This window comes from Periplaneta americana, chromosome 7 (assembly GCF_040183065.1).
Source record: "Periplaneta americana isolate PAMFEO1 chromosome 7, P.americana_PAMFEO1_priV1, whole genome shotgun sequence".
NCBI classification, from domain to species: Eukaryota; Metazoa; Arthropoda; class Insecta; order Blattodea; family Blattidae; genus Periplaneta; species Periplaneta americana.
Window position 1 is genome coordinate 32593394 of NC_091123.1, and position 21376 is coordinate 32614769.

The 21376-nt window shown below is 34.7% G+C and overlaps 1 protein-coding gene across 4 annotated transcripts in view; it reads right to left on the reverse strand.

Annotated features, from left to right (window-relative positions):
* mnb (minibrain) overlaps positions 1-21376 on the reverse strand; it is a 401856-nt gene that overhangs the window by 337841 nt on the left and 42639 nt on the right. Inside the window, exon 1 of one of the 4 annotated variants that reach the window (XM_069830563.1) lies at positions 12108-12685. The exons of the other annotated variants lie outside the window; for them this stretch is intronic. Coding sequence (XP_069686664.1) covers positions 12108-12171 — 64 coding nt within the window. The 5' untranslated portion in view covers positions 12172-12685. Of the gene's footprint in view, positions 1-12107; positions 12686-21376 lie in introns of those variants that run through there. 4 annotated transcript variants of the gene reach the window in all.

The window sequence follows — 21376 nt, forward strand, 5'->3', positions numbered from 1 at the left end:
TTTCGAAATCACGAAGGTTACTTTCCAAGCTACAGAATCTTTGAAGTTGCGGGTCAATTTTGTAAATCGTCCATGCATTGTGGAACTTGAACTTCAAATCGATTACCATCACATCGACATAGCCTTCGTGAAGCTCCCAGAGAGCTGGTAGATAAAGTTATTTTTCAGTACAAACTTTCATAAAGGTTCCTCTTAAGCAAATGGACACATCGAATATCGATTTTCGCTAGTGTAACTTCGAATTAAAGTAGCAGATTAATATTGCAAAGTACCGTCCGTTTATTACTCGCAACCTTCAAAGAAATGTAAACAGTGTTTCTCAAAGAGTGTTGATTTAAACTCAGTTACAATAATGGCAACTTTCAGCTTCCGTCAACGTAACCACAAGGGTATTAAGTCTAATTCTACAATCAAAGAGTTTATATAACATATTTAATATTGTCCTTGATAAACCACTTAGACAAGAATGCAAATGAGAATAATATTAAATTAGAACAAATAAAAATAGCTAGAAAGTTGAACGAAGTTGCAAATGTTTTTGTTTAATAAAGATTATTAAATTATAACTAATAACTATCAGTTGTCCTCTGCTGTAGCGTACGTACAGATGCTATTCGATTTTCAACATGGAAATCCATCTTCTTAACACAGGGAATGATCTGTGGTCCCTTATATATAGTAATTATTATCTTATTTAGCTTCAAGATAAAAATTAAGTAACATCTTTAATATTTCTGTTCTGCTCATACGGCTGTTCCTTCTATATAATTTAGAATAAATAAATAATATCAAATTATACTAAGCATTTGTGTCTGGACAGCTGAAGAGCAGATTTTTAATGGAGGTTTGTGTAAGACATTGTAATACGGGCTGTTTTTAAACACTTTTTTTTCAACTTATCTATTCTTGACGTTAAATATATCGGTACAGTATATTTTTCTTGGGAAAAAGGCGCAACTAATTATTTAAATTTTCCACAATGTTATATCAGATATTTAGATAGAAAATTATACAATACGAAAATAACACAACGGCTAATTCATTATCTCATTACTCAAAAGTTCAAGGCCCTATGATTAATTATTTTAAGAGAAATTTGCACCATATTTTGTACATTTAATTTTAAAATGTCATTGATTTTATTTCATCGGTGCTCTACCATACCTTAACACTACTTTAGCTACTGCTGCCCACTTTACTTATAATGCGTGTCCTTAGTTTGATAATACACAAATATTTAACTAAGTACAATAAAATACAATTTATTAAAGCTATGAGGTCTAGGGCGTCATGAGGGATTGCGCGTTAGTTCGAGTCTTCATTGGGGAAGGAATTTTCTCATGAAGTTTAGTCAAGTATATGAGATTATTACTATGATGTGGGCCTACCGACGTACAAGTGTATGAGACTGGTGTCCACTCAGCATCGTTATGAATTTGGGAAGGTACAGTGAGCAGCAAAATGTGGTTTCATAAACATGCTGTAACGGCTAGGGAGAGACCAACGTGTTGGCCACACGTTACACCCGTACTGGTAGGATGATCGTTCAGCTCTGCTGGAGCCCTCATGGACTGTCGACCCACGGATTATTATTATTACTATTATTATTATTATTTTTTTTTTATTATTATTGCTGTTGTAAACCACTCTTCCAACAACCGGGAGCCACCGACGTAGCTCAGATGATTAAGGCACTTGCCTGCCGATCCGGAGTTGAGTTCGGCCGCGGGTTCGATTCTCGCATGGGTTTTTTCCGGGGTTTTCTCCAACTGTAAGACGAATGTCAGGTAAACTATGGCAAATCCTCGGTATCACCTCAACAAATGCTATCTCGCTATCACCAATTCCTGTCCACACCTGTGGAGTAACGGTCAGCGCGTCTGGCAGCGAAACCAGGGGGCCCGGGTTCGAATCCCGGTCGGGGAAGTTACCTGATTGAGGTTTTTTCCGGGGTTTTCCCTCAACCCAATACGAGCAAATGCTGGGTAACTTTCGGTGCTTCCATTCAGACGCTAAATAACCTAGACGTTGATACGGCGTCGTAAAATAACCCAATAAAATAAAAAAATCACCGATTCCCTCGACGCTAAATAACCTAATAGCTGACAGGGTCGTTAAATAACCAATTAAAAAAACAGCCAGTCCCCGTTAGCGCTAACCTTGCGTCATATCCACGTGAATAGTAAGTAGTCTTGATACCTTTGAATGTTTGGTGTGGATTCATTACCATCGTATCATTGCAGTGAGGAAGGAAATAGCTAATGGGATTGATTTCTGAAATCAAACGAAAACGTTTATTGTTATAATTGCACGCTTTCCTAATTCGAAACATCTACGAATTCAGAGACATTAAATTATAAATTTTGTGATATCACCTACACTTTCCTTCTACGTGCAATATTTCTTATTACTTCACTGTCGATTGTCATTAACGTTTTAACTAATATGCAAATTTCTTTGCCACTTTAACATTCGTTCTGAAGACCTGGACATTGGACCCGCACGCGGCCCTTTAATAGTCTGCATGTGGAGAGCGGAAGTTCAACAAGATTTAATCAGAGCCTTGTTTGCACAAGAGTTGATAAATAACCATGTAACTGAAATATAGTGTTGACGATGGTACAATACTACGCCTAGAGGCGCACTTTACACGAAAGAAAATTTATATGGAAATGCTTCATCGATATTTACGTCCAGAATTCATTAACCGTGACATCGTAGCTGACAACTCAAACTGATTACCATCTTTTATAACACACATTCCAACGCTATTAAGAAACTAATATAAGTCTTTCTAATTATAGAGCGTAAACAACATGAGTACTGTATATTTATCTATCTTCATGAGCACAAGTAAACACGAAGATCCATGTGTCAAGTACCAAATATTTTTTATTATACTGTATCTGTAACAAAAACCTATATTCATGCGAACTTCAATATCTGTTAAATCTCTCTGAAAATGCAATTTCTATAAATCATTAACATGATAATCTAATGAAGGGATGGCCAAGTGATGGCATCAAGACATTTTCATTGGCCTGCCGATAGCTCAAGATCAATGTTCAATGAAGTCAACACTTAAATTGAAGCTTAATTATATTTAACAAATTAAAACAGTGAAAACTTGATCATTTTCCAAACATTCAACATAGCCTATGTTAAGTAAATGCAATGACTTTATCCTGGATCATTCAAAATACACCTTCGTGCGACGTATTCTCAACTCGAGTTTCCTCTTTAGAATATGAATAGATTTAACCATAAATCCATTTTGCATTTCAGAGTCTGAGAAATCTAAAACTACTCAGGACTTTATGGTCAATTTAAAGAGCATTGTGAATCACCCACTGCTTCAACTTTGACTGAGTTTTGTAAGTATGTCCCTAAAGATCTGTTTCCTGCTGTACGACTCGTGTGCCGTTTTGGCTCCACATTTTTATTTATTTATTTATTTATTTAAATGTACTTATTATTTTATTTAGGCCTATTTATTTGTTATTGAACATAACAGGCAAAGCCCAATTACAATGTTCAAGACTGACAAACTAATTTATAAAACATAATAAAAAAAGGAAACATACACTTATTTAAAAAAAAAAAAAAAAAAGAGAGAAATTGAAAAAGGTGTGAAAGTAGCTTCAAATTAACTAACAACAATATTCTGTAATATAATAACAGATAATTCTGTATCTAGAGAAATTCATATTTGAAAATATCAACATTCGGAGGAGGATGTAATTTATTGTATAACTGTAACATTTGGAAAACTGTGGAAGTTTTGTGCGATTCAGTATTTGCCCTTGGTATGAAAAATAAATTTCGAAATTTTGTATTAAGCTTAGGTGCATATAATGTTACATAATAAAATAAACCAACACAATCCAACTTATTGTTAATAATTTTACATTTTTTACAATTTTTTCACATACATTTGTGAGCAAACATTTTCTGCCATGAATGTTATTAAGAATAAATTACGTTCAACTATTACAGATGCACATCTTGCTAATATGCTTTTTCTGTGCACATAAAAAATTGCACCTGCTGAGAAATTGTTAAATGTAAAAAACGTTCAAAAATCACATTAACACTGCAGATCTTCAAAATTCATTGGAATGTTTTTATTATATACTTTAAGAAGTTATAACAAGTCAGTGTTAAAAAAGTGTATAAAATAAAAAAGTGAATAATGATAATTGAATGACTTTTAAAAAATGATTTTTTAAATGTACACTTATCTGAATATTCTACTAAAACTTACAGATAGGTACTTTAGCTTATATTCAAAATAGTTGTTAATATAAATTTAGTTAAGTGGCCCTCCAAACACTTTCTATAAATTTACTGGACCAAGCTCAAAATAGTTTGGCCACCCCTGATCTAGTATCTTGTCTCGATTTTGTAAAATCGAATCAGCATGATATCAGAAGAGAATATTTTTCCTTTTCAAACCATCTTTATAATATTGCGAAATTAGGACAGACGTCGGATTTATTGGAAAACGAAGAAGGTGTCTATTCCAAAAACGAAAGAAGGATTACTAAATCTTGGGTAAACGTTAATGGTAGATGTTCCAGGAGTTCAAAGCCACTAGCTTAAGGAGAAGATGATGAAAAATGATGTACTGAAATCATGCTTAAAAAAAGTGAAGAAAATCGATGAAAACAACATTACTATTGGGAAAAGTTAGGACTTTAAGAAATGATAGTGTTGGGGTTGTGATGCAACACGTTTCCATTCAGATCTAATTATGTTACGATTTTGATCGGATTCCCGGATTATTTTTCATCTTCGTTTCGGTTCGTAATTCCTTCTTTTAATGGAGACAATGGTAGTCGAGTACTAGAAATAACTGTATTATGAACGCACTAAAAATTGGTAATTTTGAATATGAACAAGTGTCAGAATTCTGTTATCTTAGCTGCAAAATTACAAAACAAAATCAGATGAAATGTGAAATTCAGCAAAGAATATCAAATGCTCGTTTGTACTTAATCAAATCTTCAAATCCAAAATTTATCTGAAACAACTAATAAATTAAGATGCTATAAAATTGTTATCCAACCAGTATTTTGTTACGGTTCCAATTCGTGGGCTCTCCCCAAGCAGTTACTGAAGGCGTTATACACATTTCAAACAAAATAGTTAAGAAAAATTGTTTGTCCAGCTGTGGAAAATGGATAATTCGAAGAAAAAAAAACACATATCAAGAATCGGATATCACGCCAGTCATTAAAAGAAGACAAATCAGTTGATCAGGGCATATTCTGTGGAAAGATGAGAAGTGATAGGACCAAACCCTGCAAGATCTGATACAAGGAGACGAATTGTGTTTTGAGGCCAAAAACCTACTGAGGTTTACAGAACCACATAAGTAAGAAAATAAGTAAGTAATGGTAGTCAAGGTTATTTTTACAAAGGGCAGAAAAACACAATACGCCTATCGTTTATTTAGGAGTCAAGGAGTCTCTATTCCTCTGCACAGAACATCCTTCTACTCATCATCTTTCAGCATATCGATTCCACGCCTCTGGAATTCTCTCCCTGACCATGTCAGAGATTGTCGGACAATATCAAAATTCAAATTTAAATTAAAAAATCACATTCTAGTTCATGGAATTGCTTGCTGAATATCTATCAAGTTGCGCAACTTCGGCTTAACCCATGACATATAGTAAATATTGTAACTATGCTGTTGTAAAATTGACAATTAATATGTAATGTATTATTATTATTATTATTATTATTATTATTATTATTATTATTATCAGTTATCACTATCATCATTGCTATCCTTTTTTCTTGTATTAACTCGATGAGAGCTCTATAGTGTTCTTTTGACCCTGTTGATCCTCTATAGGGCTTTAATTTGATTTGTATTATTTACATCAGCGTCTGTATTTCTTTTTTGTATTTATATATGCTATCTGGTAGGATGGAAGAGAAGGCCTTATGGCCTTAATCCTGTCAGATTAAATAAATAATAATAAAAGATCTCGTACAGTACATGGAGACGAATTGTCTGTTGAGGCCAAAACGTTCTGAGGTCTATACAGCCAATAAGTAAGATAGTAAGTAAGTAGGCCTATGTATGTAAATAATGGTAGTTGATATTTTTACTGCGAAAGACAGAAAAACATAACATCGTTTATTCAGGATTCAAGGAAAAGTTTACCTTTCACAGCTTCTACTTTTTCTCAAACTGCACGGTGTTGAAATCTATTAAGAAAGACTGTAATTGACCAATTTCAACAAAATAACGATGTCAATCATTCTGCAGCTGAGTTACTTCATGCAGGTAGGCCATACAAACATGGCGAGCACAAGTACCAAACAACGTAATAAAATACACAGAAGAGTCTTTTTGTTAGCAATGTGGCCTAGTGACACACCAACAGTAAATTCCTCGCCAATTCAAGTCACGTGACTCTTTTTTAAACAAACGGCATTACAACACAATTTTTATATATACTATACATAAAGGAATCTCAAGGTACGCAAACCTGGAAATAAAGACAAATCATTAATCACACGAACACGTTTGGGAAGGCGGATGTTGTCCGTACATCTATTAAATGCAAAACTACAGCAGAAGAGCTCTCTGCGACGAGACTTCAAGCGCGCCGGCTTCTTCCAGCCAACGCGGTAATCTTTTTAAGAGTATTCGAGTTATATGGCTTATAGAGGTCACGACTTCAAAGGAATGCAGTTTAACAGCAACAACTATATCAAGTAATTAGGTATAAAAGACTTGCTCTGGAAACCATACAGGGTAATGAACTGAATATACATTCGAAAACTTGCAACTTATTTTCGGACACATGTTACGACAACAATACTTTTCGTATTCAGTTTATATTATAAAAAATAACATTTTCACTGTGATCTAAGTGATACTATTTCTAGCTACAAATCCAACAGAACTGAGTTCGATTTCCACCTGGAAACTATAAAACTATGTCCTTCTCACATGAACTAATTGCATATGGAGCCCAGCTGGCCCTGTCTATAGGGTGACAGGAGTCGAGCCCAAATGAAAGAGGGATTTTTCACTTCGGAACTACCAGAACAGCTTCGGGGGTTACATTTAGCCGCCTGTAAAAAAGGCACCAGAACTTTCCCGGGAGTTACACGATCGGAGCGTGATAACCACCAAACTCTTTGCAGAGACTAGATCAAGTAGGGAGATTCTATCTTTCTGCGTCTCAATGGTGTGTACTGCATACTGACACCTTTGCGTTTCTCTATTTTACTCTTACATCATGGTTATGTTGTTGATCACACGAGCAAGAAATTTCACTGCCTATTTAAAACGTTAACGCTTCAGCCACGTTAGAAGACGTCAGGAATACCATATACATGTGTAAATAAGCCGGCTGATAACTATAAGCAAAACGCTGACTTACGACAATCTAGAACCCGATTTCAAACCCCAGCGATGGCCGGTTTTATTAATTTGTGGACAAAGCCACGATTGTGAATGTTTTTCTCGATGTTTTCAGCTTCGCCCTCTTCATTCCACAAGTCTCTCCACAATTAACTTTACAATAACATTTTTGTTTTGAAAAACAGGACACCACTTGTGTTTGTCCCGCATCGGATCGTCCGTCCTACATGTTGGAGATCTAACCAAAGCCTGTAGATGGCAGTGGTGGTGGGTTCTAGACAGATACCCTGAACTGTATATTATTAGTAACAATCGATATGCGTAAAGTGCATTGTGATTCGATGGAGCTAGAAACCATTGTCTACCTTAAACGCATACAATTTGTTGTCACATCCTTGTCTTACTGGACAAGTCATGACTTAAGTCATGGGTTTATTATCACAATATGCTATGGTTACCTTGGGAATGAAAACCTTCGCCTCAGGAAGATACTGCAAGCCAAGATATCTGGCTCCACGTGTCGACACTCACTAATAATACTACGTATGCATACAGGAACTCTAGTTTTATGCGATTCAAGAGCTGCAAGAGGTACCGTAGCCGTGGATCTCAACCCTGTCAGTGAAGTCACGATTCAGGTAGATTTCTGATATAAGGTATTCGGTTTTGTCGGCTGGAGAGAAATGCGTGAAGGGGTGGATGATAGCACAATCGGTAACAAGTCATTGCACAATCGATACGCAACTAATTCCATGAGCGCAGAGTGTACAAGATGACCCTGTCCTGCTCAGAAGTCACCGATACCATGTACTCTAGCCTAAGGCTATTTCCGTTCTAATTAATCTCTATACGTCGATGAGTTAAGCAGAAGTGTCTTTAAGAGAGCCCGGCTGTTAAAAATAGTGATCTACAAGCTACTAAAAATGAAACTGTACCTAGGGAAGATATGTTTATATAACGTCACCAAATCTAGTACACATAATGCGAGATTTCTGATTTTGTGTATTGCCACAAATGCAGAAATATACAATGCTTCAGAACTCCGTCTCTCTTTTTAGTTAATGATGCTATATCAACTACTAGGTTAATTACAATCGATGGAATTGGTGTTATCGAGATGCTATTAGCAAAATGAGGCCCAGCATTCGTCACAGATTACCTGACATTCATTTTACAGTGGGGGGGGGGGGAACTCCGTCATCGGACAGGGCAAACAAGAAGGAACATGTCCACTGCTTCCGTTACCAAGGCCAATATTTCCAGCACAAGAAGAGTACCAGACAGATCACTTCTCCTGTTCTCTTTCCTGATGATAGAACCTACACGTAATGCTTCAACGCTGAATGTTTTCAGATCCACGTCATGGACAAAACTCGAAAATTCTCGCACTGAAATGAACACTGAGTTAGTTTTAAATCATGCTTGGTACAAGTCTTTACAAAGCACCGAAATGCAGTAGTCAGAATTATACTGAAACTTTATGTAGTATCAATGCATAAATTAAACAAAATTAGTAAAATTAAAAAGGTCGAGGGAATTCATAAGATTCCTGCAATTGGATGAAAGGTTTACGTTCTCAATTAAGTGTTATTGTGATAGGCCTATTTAGATTTTAACAAATAAGTTCTTATATTTATAAAGATTGTAAATATGATTTAAAGTGAAATCAATTCAATGCAATTTGTGTGTTGTATTATTATGTTTACGTTATTTTTTTATTGAATAAACTTATACCACATAGCCTATCTGTACACTGGCGTTCATTAGAAATCCCAATAAATTTTATATAATTTTTCGAGAACTCCAAGAAACATGGCGGGATCAAAATTAATGAATTCAGAAAAATTATCTAACATGTAATTGGATTACATTCCAACTTCATTTTAATTATTATTTTCCTCTGTTTTAGATGTTTTAGTGTATAATAAATACTAAAAAATACAGTTGTAATAATTTAGTAACATCGACACATTAAAAATTACGCAAATAAAAGATGATACATTAACTAAAAACAACAAAAGGAAATCAAACATTACTTTGAAATTTTTATTTAACAAATTACCATTGCATGAGCGAAATAAATAAAATTAAAGAAGAAAAACATTTATGCATTCAAAGAAACAAATAAATGAAGCTGCTTGTGTTTAACAAGTTGCGCTAAGACACAGCTGACATGGTCAATCATTTAACGGTCTTACTAATAAAAACTCTATATACAGACGTTTAACTGTCTTATACTTATACAATGAGTAGCTCGTTTATAAGTCGTGTGTAAATTCCTTACTAATAATCACTATATACGTCGTGTATAACAGATAACTGTTACACAGCAACGTCATAGTTTCGTCATTACTTCGTTACGAAAGGTAATAGAATATGAGGTTCTCTACTGGATCCGGTAGAGCGTTCTAGAGTGGCGTGTTAAATATCGATAGTACAACTGGCTCTAATCGATTACCACACTACATTTTGGTCAAAGAGTACAAGCTACAGCAATATTATTATAATAATTCTATGAGCTTTGGTTTGTTCTTCTGTGGTTACAAGGTAAACATCATCATAAAATGACAGTCGATACGAACAGCTGTTAGAGGGGCGGCCATTTTTTCGCTATATACAACACTTAAACAAGGGGTTTCGTGTATATAACTACTGCAAAGCAATTCCCATTGTATAGTTACAGCCTGTTTATACGTCCATAGCTTATTCACGGTTTATTAGTAACGTTTTCTGTCTCAACTCTGCATAAGTCTCGTATAAAAACTATACACGGTTTATTAGTAAGACTGTAAGACAATAATTACAATAAGTATAGTGAATACATATTCGGTTAAAGGTCTACATAAGACATACGAAAAGATTAATTTTTTGGTCCTACATAATTATCTGTTATGGTTACCATTGGTTATTAATGGAGAAAAGTTCGATGCGGCGCCGGGGATCGAACCCGGGACCCTCAGTTCTACGCATTGGGAGCTCCACCACTGAGCTACGTCGAGGCTCAATCCACAGCACTGGATCGAATCTTTCTCCTTTGGTATTTTCCCTTAGTGACGTTACTCCATGTTCGACATAAATATTGACACATAGGCTACATATAATATTAAGTCAACTGACATCACACAAGGAGCGCATTCATTTGAGTGACTTGGTGGCCGAGATTTCACAGTATAGGTTCGTTCCAACAAGCGGTTCATGGATCAGTTCATGTACGGTTCCTGTACCATCTTATGCGCATGCGCTAGTTGAGCATCTGCTATGGGATTGAAACTGGACTGGTCGCTGTTGGAACGCTTTCGCGGATGGTTATGTACTAAATCCAGAGATGCTATAACTGTGATCATCTTTGCTAAGAACGACCGTTTCGCAGCTAATTCCAATTGCAGAAAATAGAATTTCGATCATTTTCTATAAAAAGATGACAAAAAATATGGAAGGCAAGAATTCCGCCAATTCAATATCGCGTACTGGGGGATTCTCATCTAAAAATCGTTCTTTTTTAATTATTAATTTATGTACGTTATTTATTATACTTTTAATCAAATGTTGAAATTGTAAATAACTAATTCAATACCAAAATAATTTCCATTCCCTTTCTTTTTGGCGAAAATTTAAATTAAATCGCTAGTTTTATTATTCGTCTGCACTGTCACTTTTCATCTTAACCTCAATGATGCGAACAGTCGATCATGTCTTTCTTCAGTATCCAGGTGACGTTGGTGAGCTTATGCGCATGCGCGTCTCGCGTACTCTTCCGTATATGCCACAATCCGCTGACTACTTCTGACTGTTCCGAATCCGTGTCAAAAGTTTGTTGGAACGCCCGACTGCAGTACATGTTTCCGGTTCAGGACTGGTTCGGATTGTGTTGGAACGCTTTTTTCTGTACTGCGCATGCTCACAATAGTTACGGACAGTTCCTGACTGTTGTTGGAACGAACCTTATAAAATGCACTGTTGGACAAATGATCTACGTAAAGATTAATTTTTTGGTCCTACAGAATTATCCGTTACGGTTACCATTGGTTATTAATGGAGAAGTGCGTAGAACTGGGAGTCCCGGGTTCGATACCCGAAGTCGGAACGAATTTTTCTCCATTAATAACCAATTATGACATGCTGTTTCTTTCATTAAATTTAATAAAATAGTTTTAATTTATATAAAATATAACTTGTCGCTAAATAGGTCATACAAAGACTAGTCAAACATGCTGAATTTTGTTATCTTAAAAGCAACAATAGGGTTTACAATAAGTTTGGCACTTCTTTATTTCTTCCATTTACCTAATTTTGTCCACCGCAAATTTCGTGATCCAAATGGGGATCGAACCCGTGTCGCCACAGTGAAATAAGAATAAAAAAAAAACAAATTTTAATCATTTTAATGTATCGTCCGCATGATATCCTGCCGCGTGTGGCTACAGTGCTAGCGCGCTGACCTTCCATCCAGACGGGCCGGGTTCGATCCCCAGTCAGGTCTGAGAGGAATTTGTTAACAAAACAGACGTTGCAGAGGATTTTCTCGGGATACTCCTGTTCCCTCTTTCATTCCACCAACACTCTACACTTCCTCCTTATTTCATCTATCATCTGTAATAGTAAAAATAGGTTGCAGTGATGTCTGGGATAGTATACAGGTTTTCGTGCTGATCTAAGTTCTAAGGGATTGGGGCTCCAGGCTTTGGGTTCAGGCTCATAAGTAGACGATGGGACCTACCTGCAGGACCCAGAAAGGATGGTACGCCTATCAGCGTCGGATTCATTAACGCCACCCGAGCCATCGTCGGACTTACACAATCATCGCATTATAGGGCGTGCAATGGGCCTAAAACGGCCTAAGTTCAAGGATCTAGCCCTCGAGAAACCAATCAATCATATCTTCATCATATCCATGTCTTGCAGAGGTAAGAGATGCAATTACTATTGTGTGATATCTTGGATTTCAAAATTTCCATTACTCTCCACTACCATAACACATACATAAACTGAACAAAATGTCTCGTTCGTGACAAATGTTTGATACAACTCGTGTCTCTAAATGTCAAATTTTGTAGCGAGATTCGGGCACTCGTCCACTGCATTTATAGCGTAAACACTACTGGAGTTATAGCAGAGAACCGGTAAAATTAATACTTTCACTTCTTCACCTATTATAATTCGCCTAACACACTGTAACAACGCAGCCGCTTGGCGCACTTCCTTGCGAGATTTGAACCCACATCTTGTGCAAGCGCTCGGCAGACGACAGTCAAACATGACTACCGGAATAGACTCCCACAAAAAGAGATGACAATATGAAAAAAAAAAAAATCTAAAAATCACATCCACCTTCCCTCGGCAAGAGTATTTTAACTAGTGCCATGGGACCCAAGGACTAATGCTACTTATAGTGTAGTAGCTAGGTGCGGGAAGTCGAGTTTAGAGTGTGCCGCGTGCATTATAGGCGACCAGCTAGCTACCGTACATACCAGAGTCAAAACATTGTCGCCTAGACGGCGGTCGCTGCTCTGCCATTCATTGCAATGCCGAATAACTCAACGAGGAACCAATTTTCCGGCTTCTCATCGCAGGCTCGTGAACGCAACATTTCGCTTACGTAGCGTTCGTTACCTTAACCTTCAAAAATTACCATTCCAAAAATGTAATAAAATTCCTACGGACCACTGCTCTTATGATATAATTTTCTTGGTCTTTCTAAACCCTCATTTAAGGAGAGAGGACAGTATTTTTAAAACGTTTTTTCCTATTTGGTGTAAAATATTAATTTTTTGTATGTACAGAGCTTATACCTGTAAGAACTCAACCAAAAAGAAATATTTTGAAAAAAAAAATTATTTGGGGGCCCAGATTTGAAAAAATAAATATACCCAATGCAGGATTTTACTAAAACCGATATATCTAAACCATTTTTAAAGGTATATTCATCCCGTTTTTTGCAATGTACTTGCAAAAGCATGCTCTACAAACTGTCTGTAACAGAATTTTGATATTAGTCCCTACGTTTGTAAAATAAACAATTAAAATTTACTTTCCTTAAACACATCCAAAACAACTGTTGTTCCATTTTCACTAAGGTCCAGTGGTCTTCAATCTCCTCAATCTTCCCTTAGGCTCAAAATTCATTATTCAGAGTGTTCTTCTCAAAATTGTGAATGTCCCATATTAACCGAATCCTCAGAAGTTAAGTATTTAGGCATTACGATCGACCAACACTTACGATGGAACAAATATATTGCATATTTATGCAATAGATTACGTAAAACAATTTATATCTTTGTTATACTTCGGTCTTATTTACCAATTAATATTTTACGTCTCATTTATTTAGCTTCATTTCAATCCATTCTCCAGTATGGAATTTTAGGGTGGGGAAATGCTTGTAATTCTAATCTCACTCCACTAGTACTTATTCAGGAAAGAATTATTAAAATATGCTTTAATAAACCAATTGATTACTCATCTGAGCTTTTGTTTACTGATTTTAATGTTTTGAAAATTAAACACATTTATTATATTGCCTTATTAATCTTCATACATAAAAACCGTAATAAATTCAAATTGTAATCATCATAAATATGGAACTAAAAGATCCGATTTTATATGACTAGAGGAACCAAAGTGTTTCACAAGCACAGGTCTGAGCCATGGTACCTACTTTGGTCCAAGGTTATACAATAAAATAATTGATAAATACACAAATTTGGAAAATTTTAGTATCAGGAATTTCAAAAATAGCGTTAGGAATTTAATTTTTAAAGAATATATATTGATTTAATATGTATATGTATTTGTATGACTTAAATTGTTAAAATTGAACTTGTATTTTTAAATTTAATTTATTCCTGTAAATTTCTTTTTCTTGATCCAGTTTGTGTCAAAAAATTATCTTTGTGTTTAGATATCTCCCTGAGCACGAGTTTTTTACTCCTTCAGGGAAGAACTAAGATTGTATTTCTGTCAAAGTTATTTTATTAACAATAAACAACAATAACACTTTTCTGAATTACTTTCTTGCAAACAAACGGACGTAGTTTTAAAATGAAATCAATTAACAAAATTCTGTTACAGAGAAAAGTTTCCTAATAGTCTAAAGAATATGTGTTCTAAATTTCATGCATGTATCTTTAATAGTTCAGAAATTATATCCATTTTTGTCTGGCAATGTAGCAAAAAAATGAAGTTACCGTAAACCGATAAAAGAGGATGAGTGATTTAAAAATCCATAGCGCAGGAAGTTTAAAAATGACGTCTCAACATCCGATAAGGGCACAAATACCCACGAAATATTATGCAATGCATTCCACACATATCAAAGAGTATTTTAAAGAAAAAACATTTTTTTTAATTCAATTTACCGGAAACAACAATAAAATGGGTCGAGTGATTTAAAAATCCATAACGCAGGAAGTTCAAAAATGGCGTCTCAACAGCTGATAAGGGCACAAATACCCACAAAATATTATGCTATGCATTCCATACATATCACAGAGCATTTTTAAAGAAAAAAAATTTTTTTTTTTAATTTACTCATTTTTCACCAAAAAATACCATCCTTCCCCTTAAATGTTTCGAGTTATTTTCTTTAAAAAAAATTGCAAGTAACTACCCAAACAAATCTGAAATTATAAATCCATAAAGATTGAGATGCGGATAGACCTAGTAGAAGATTGAAAAACAAACGTGAAAGAACTACGTAGTAAAGTAGGGGAAACTCATGCACAGAATGGGACATAACATTAACCCAGCTTGCACTCGTCGTTCACAGGGAAATGAGTATGTAGCTCATCTGTCAGACAATGCACTCGCTCATCAAAGAGCTCCTATATTTGAAAAATATTTTCCAAACCTTGATGAGCTACCTACCAAACGTCCCAGTTCGTAGTCTGATCCAGTTCATCAAGAACACTAAACTACTGGACTGGTAACACCGAACAACAGATTTTTACTTTTTGTCTTGCTCCGAAATAAAAATAGGTGAATATTACTAATATGTGTACCCTGAATCTGAATTTAAAATCCAAATTGCCCCATCACATACCACTTTATGGGGAAAGTAATTTGAATTTTTTATGAAAAAAAAAACTTTTTTTTTATTTTCCACTGCTACTGATAAAATTACAACACTGGGGATTCAAAATGCCTCATAATGCTTGAAAAATGTGAACTGAATACAAAAATGATGTTACATAGTTTAAAACACGACAACAATAAAACTATTTCATGCGTATAATGAGAAAAACCTCGGAATTTGAACGTAGCACTTAACCGAATTTTCTGAATGACTTCCGTTTATAACTAGACCCGGAACTGACTTTTACAAGGAACCAAAAATAGTCTGCAACCATGGTGGATAATGATCTTCCTTTATATCGTCTTCCCATTTCAGATATTTCTAGATTAAATCTTTCCCCATGCTCGTCGTTTACCGCTCCAAGATTAGGAGGAAAAAAATTCAAATGAGAATGTAAAAGTGCACTTTGAGAGACATATTACACCCAATTTTCTCATATACACTTAACATGGATTCCACAAATTCGACGTAGTTGTCTGAAATAAATTTCCAAGGAAATTTGAGCAAACATCTTTGAAAGTGCGCCATTTTTCTGTATTGGAAAGTTTTTCCTCAAACAAAGAGTCAGCCATAATTTTGTGAATTTGTGGACCGATGAAAATGTACTTTTTTAATTTGTCTTCAATCAAACTGGTAAACATTTCTTTTAGTACTGAAAACCATACCCTTGTTTGTTCATTGCATAGACCTCACTTTAAACAGTTAGGAAATTCACTGAATAGAAGAGACCAGTACCTCTTTGTTTATTAGAAGTACAAAAGAACATACCAACAACCATAAGAAGCCGGAAATAGGTCATAAACTCATAAAATGTATTAGCTTTTGTTTTGATTTACAACCCCCATCCCGCACCAGATGTTTCCTGTGGAGCGCTTATCGAAAAGTGAAATTCTAGGATATCTTAAAAACCTGACAAATTGACTCGCAGATACTGAAAATGAACAAATACTGTTCATGTGTGTTGCTTACTACAGTTTCTAATTTAAACCAAATGTATGACATATCCTTACAAATATTTCTTATAGTGTCCAATGATTTGTTCCAAAGGTCAAAAGTTCGTCTGATAAGAAGAGAAAGCAGACCTTGTAAAAAAAATCTTCAGGCTCAGTTCGTCTGTTTCAGTATCCGACAACGAATTTAAACCCAAGGTAAAGGGCAAAGTTCATCATGATACTGGGCCCAGGAACAGAACTATAAACTTATCAACAAGTAGCATATAACTTCAGGACTGCAGCTAAGGTACTAGTATGTAATGAAAGAAATCACTATATACTTGCTAATATTTAATTTATATAGCCTATACATAATACAGTATATTCATATTAGAGGACCTCGTCGTTCTCTATTGGATATTGTGTAACCAATGACTTTGTGTAGTCATCACGTAGATATTTATTAATAGTGAAAAATTCGTTCCGGCACCAGAAATCGAACCCAGGAGCCTCAGCTTGGTGCGCTGAGTGCTATTACCATCTGAGCTATGCCGAGATCCGATCCACAGTGTCGGCCAAACTCTAGAACTGTTGTTGAAATGGCCATAAAGTCATTAAAATATGCCACTGACGGTACAAAGGAGGAGAGTTCGGCCAGCACTGTGGATCGGGTCTCGCCATAACTCAGATGGTAAGAGCACTCAACGCGCCTAGCTGAGAGTCCTGGGTTCGATTACCGGTGCCGGAACGAATCTTTCTTCATTAACAAGAAATATTTAATTGCAAAGTCACAAAAATTTGCAGCCGTAATTTGACTAACTTTTACATGATTATGAATAATTTTTTTAATATTTTAAAGTAGTAGACATAAATGTTAGATACAGAGTTTTTTTTACTCGCTGTAACATAATATGTGAAAACAAATTATTCAATTTGTGTTGTCGTGAACATATCTCAGAAACAAAATATGTCAAAAAACTGAAATTTCTTGTCGAACTTTCAGACCTCAAGTACGTTAAAAGTAGATACTGATATTAAGAATTTGAATTCTTTTTACAGAAATGATGAATTTTGGTCAAATGATTTTAACAATCAAATGAAAAAAATTCAAGATCAATAATCACTTAAGCATTATTTAAAATATTATTTCACTAAGAACTACTAATAAAAAAATTAAACTTCATATTTAATTTTCTTTTGGGATGTGTGCGTTCATACCCATTATGCAAATTTTAAAATATTTCGTCACGTAAGTTAGTATACAGACTAATAATAAAGACACAACTGTGCACAAAAAGTTGTCTCAGTCCTTTAAATATTCATAAATGATTCATTATAAGCGCTGTAAAAATTACATCACATCAAATTATGGCTGCAACTTCTTGAACAACTGCAGTTTAAATATTAGCAGATTTATAATGATTTACACACATTCACTTACAAGTTCCCTTAAGAGGATATATAGGTTTGAGGGTAAAAAAAAGTCATTTTTGAAGCTCTTTTTATATAAAAATTGGACATTTATCTTTGTCAGTGAAGGTATTTTTATTATTATTATATATATATATATATATATATATATATATATATACACACACACACACACAATATTTTGGTAGGTATGACCATAAATGTGCGAGCGTGCGCTTATTTAGCTCTTCACACATAAGGTATATTTAACGCTCATTTTCCGTAACTTGTATTTTTCAAAACCGTTTTTGTGATAACTCGGTAAGATTTTAAGATACCGCAATAAAATTTTGCATGCAACTGTCTTTCATACTTTTGTGAACAAGACTAAATACAATTATTGCTGTAACATTTATAATGATTTAAAATTTTTAACTAAAAAAAATTAAAATTCAACTTCTCATAATTTAAAAAAAATATTTCTATTGTAGATGTTTCAAAGATTATAGTTCATATTGTTCATTTGACATTCAGGAATAAATAGAAAAAAGAATGGCTCAGAAATATTCATATTTGTGGACATTATCATAAAAATGCTCATCAGTGCACAAAAACGGCCACTTTTTTATGATAATTACTCATAATGGTGAAAGTTTTAGTAAATCTGAAAACAGGCTATAATTACAGAAGCAGTGAATACTGAGCACGTCAAATTGCAAGATGAAGGAGTCATTAGTAGCTAAGAAATAAATATTGAATTTCCCTAATGTTTAGTGCTCAAACCTGTATATCCTCCCTTAAGGACAACTACAGGATGCCGTCTGTACTGTGAGCAATGAGGGACCAAAATATATAGAAAACACTGTACTGTCACTGTAATGTGCATACGAATTTATGATCAACAAATAATGGAATCAGCATGAGAAAACGTCAACCACATCAAATAGGAGCAAAAGAGTACAAATAACATTTCTAAGAATATGAGTTAAGTGCATCCAGGGCAAGCTAAAGTAGCCTACCTAAAATTTTAGTGGAAAATATATGTATCTTTTAACCACATTACACATTAAAATTAAAAATTTCACTGAATTTACGAGAGCTTAAACAATTTCAACCACATTTTCTCAAAAATAACTTAAGTGCACTTATACCACTTTGCTTCTGACCCCCTCACATGACATAAGGTGTCTTAGTTCTCTTTTCAAGTAACATTATTCTATCACTTTCTTGTCGCAATTTAATATCGTTTAATCGCATACACGTTCTTATCGTTATCAGTTACCATCATACCAAGTAACAAAGCAATCTGCAGTTGCACAAGACATTACATTAAACAAAATGATTACGACTGTGAGTTATTTCCTTAAGCGCTCTTGATTCATATATAGTAGGTACAGCGGCGAGGTGGTCACATATATGAAGAAATGCACAATCTAACGTTTGGTGTCTTCTAATATTTGGTTTCAATCTAATTTCAAAACCAAAAACACACAAGTCATGTTTCAAAAAAATATAGTATATACAATACAGGACAGTAAGACTAAGACCATTTTATAATAAATATCTAACAAAGTAGAACCTTGAATATCCGCTCTTTGATTAACTGTTCTGCTGATTATCCATCACCAAAAAAAGAGTGCGTTTTAAAGTGGTGTATAGTGATGGCTTACACCGCCATTTCCTACTTTCTGGATCGTGCCTACTACGATCAGCGTAACTTCGCTGAAAGTATAACTTTTGTTCGTTTCTGTGTCAAGTTTAAATACTTCACTCCCTTTGGATTATCATAAAAATTTCACTTTGCACCTCGTTGCTCGAATATTTATTAGTTGGAAAACTCAGAACAGATACAAAAAGGATATTAGTTGCAGGAAAATGAAGAAAAAATAAATTCAATTTTAAGGCATCTTAAATTTTCCCAGATTTAAGTCCATTAAAATTGATAATATGCATTATCCGTTTTTTTTCGATTAACCTTCACTATGTCCCATACATTAAAACGGATAATCGAGGTTTTACTGTAACTAAACGGCAGATTTTTTTCGGTGCTAAAATACTTATAATATTGTAGTAAAAGTGAAAAACAAATTGGTGAATTTTTTCTTATTTTCTTATATTCATAAAGAGGGTCCTCACCTGTGGAATAACGGTTAGCGCGTTTGCCGCGAAACCAGGTGGCCCGGGTTCTATTCCCGGTCGGGGCAAGTTACCTGGTTGGGGTTTTTTCCGGAGTTTTCCCTCAACCCAATATGAGAAAATGCTGGGTAACTTTTGGTGCTGAACCCCGGACTCATTTCACTGGCATTATCACCTTCTTCTCATTCAGACGCTAAATAACCTAAGATGTTGATAAAGTGTCGTTAAATAACCTACTGAAATAAAATATATATATATATATATATATATATATATATACTTTCTATTTGATCATAAATCATCACTTCATCTTTGCTTCCTTATTACTATAGGTAGGAAGTTGGTACCAAAACAGTAGATTTCAGTGGAGTATTGCGAAAAGTATAGACGTCGTCAATCGCATCTCGCCCTGCTTTCGCTCGCTACAGACGATACACAGTATGTTCACATAAACAACGCATGTCATTCTGTGGAGCAGTGTAGAGTCGTGAATAGTTTGAAGAATACTGTTAATTTATATTATGTACCGGTAATATTTTAGGTTCTGAACAAAGTGAGCTATTCCGTTATTATTGTATTACTCACGTAATGTTAATATGATGCATGATTCCAAAAAAGTAAACTCATCTGTTATTAAATAGTTATGCAAACAGGAGTGTGTAACACGTTTATTTTTCCCGGATTATTCTTCGTTAAATGTTGATGTCTCGTGCTGCTATGAATTCGGTTGCGTTACAGAAGTTCAACATCGGAATTACGATACGAACTTACTAGCTGTCAATTACAATAGAAATTAAACATTTTCTTGAAAACAATTTATGGGTTTAACATTACGTGCCACACATATGAGATGCACTATTAGATTCATAAAGTAGTTGTTCACCTGACGACAGTAAGATATACTGTATCATATTTCAGATTTGCTCCAGTAACGTCTTGTGGCGTAGAATGAATATTTTCACAGTACAAATATTGTTTTTTTTTTTTTCCTGAACATAAAAGGAGTATTTATTTTGATCAAATGAAAATGTTTATTGTTATTTGTTATAATGAGGCTAAAATCATAATTTATATTTTGCATGTTATTTTTATATGGGTCAATTATTTTAATTTGGGAGTTACGAAGTTTATAATTACAAATTATTGTTTTTTTTATTCGTTTATTATTTTCTTGTTCGAAGGGTGTGGACGAATGGGGTAAATGTTTGGTTACCACCTGGCTGTACATGTTTGTCGTTCTGGTATTCTGGTACACTGACATTGAGAGATGCGCCATTACTTTTCATTCGGTAGAGATATAGTCCAAGCTCACACCACTAAACAGTTTTGGTACCAACTTCCTAACTCTGCTTACCACTACACAGTAATAAAGTAAGTGACTCGCATTCCTGTCAAGGTTTCAAGAACTGGGACGCGGACAATATGTGCTGGAATTAT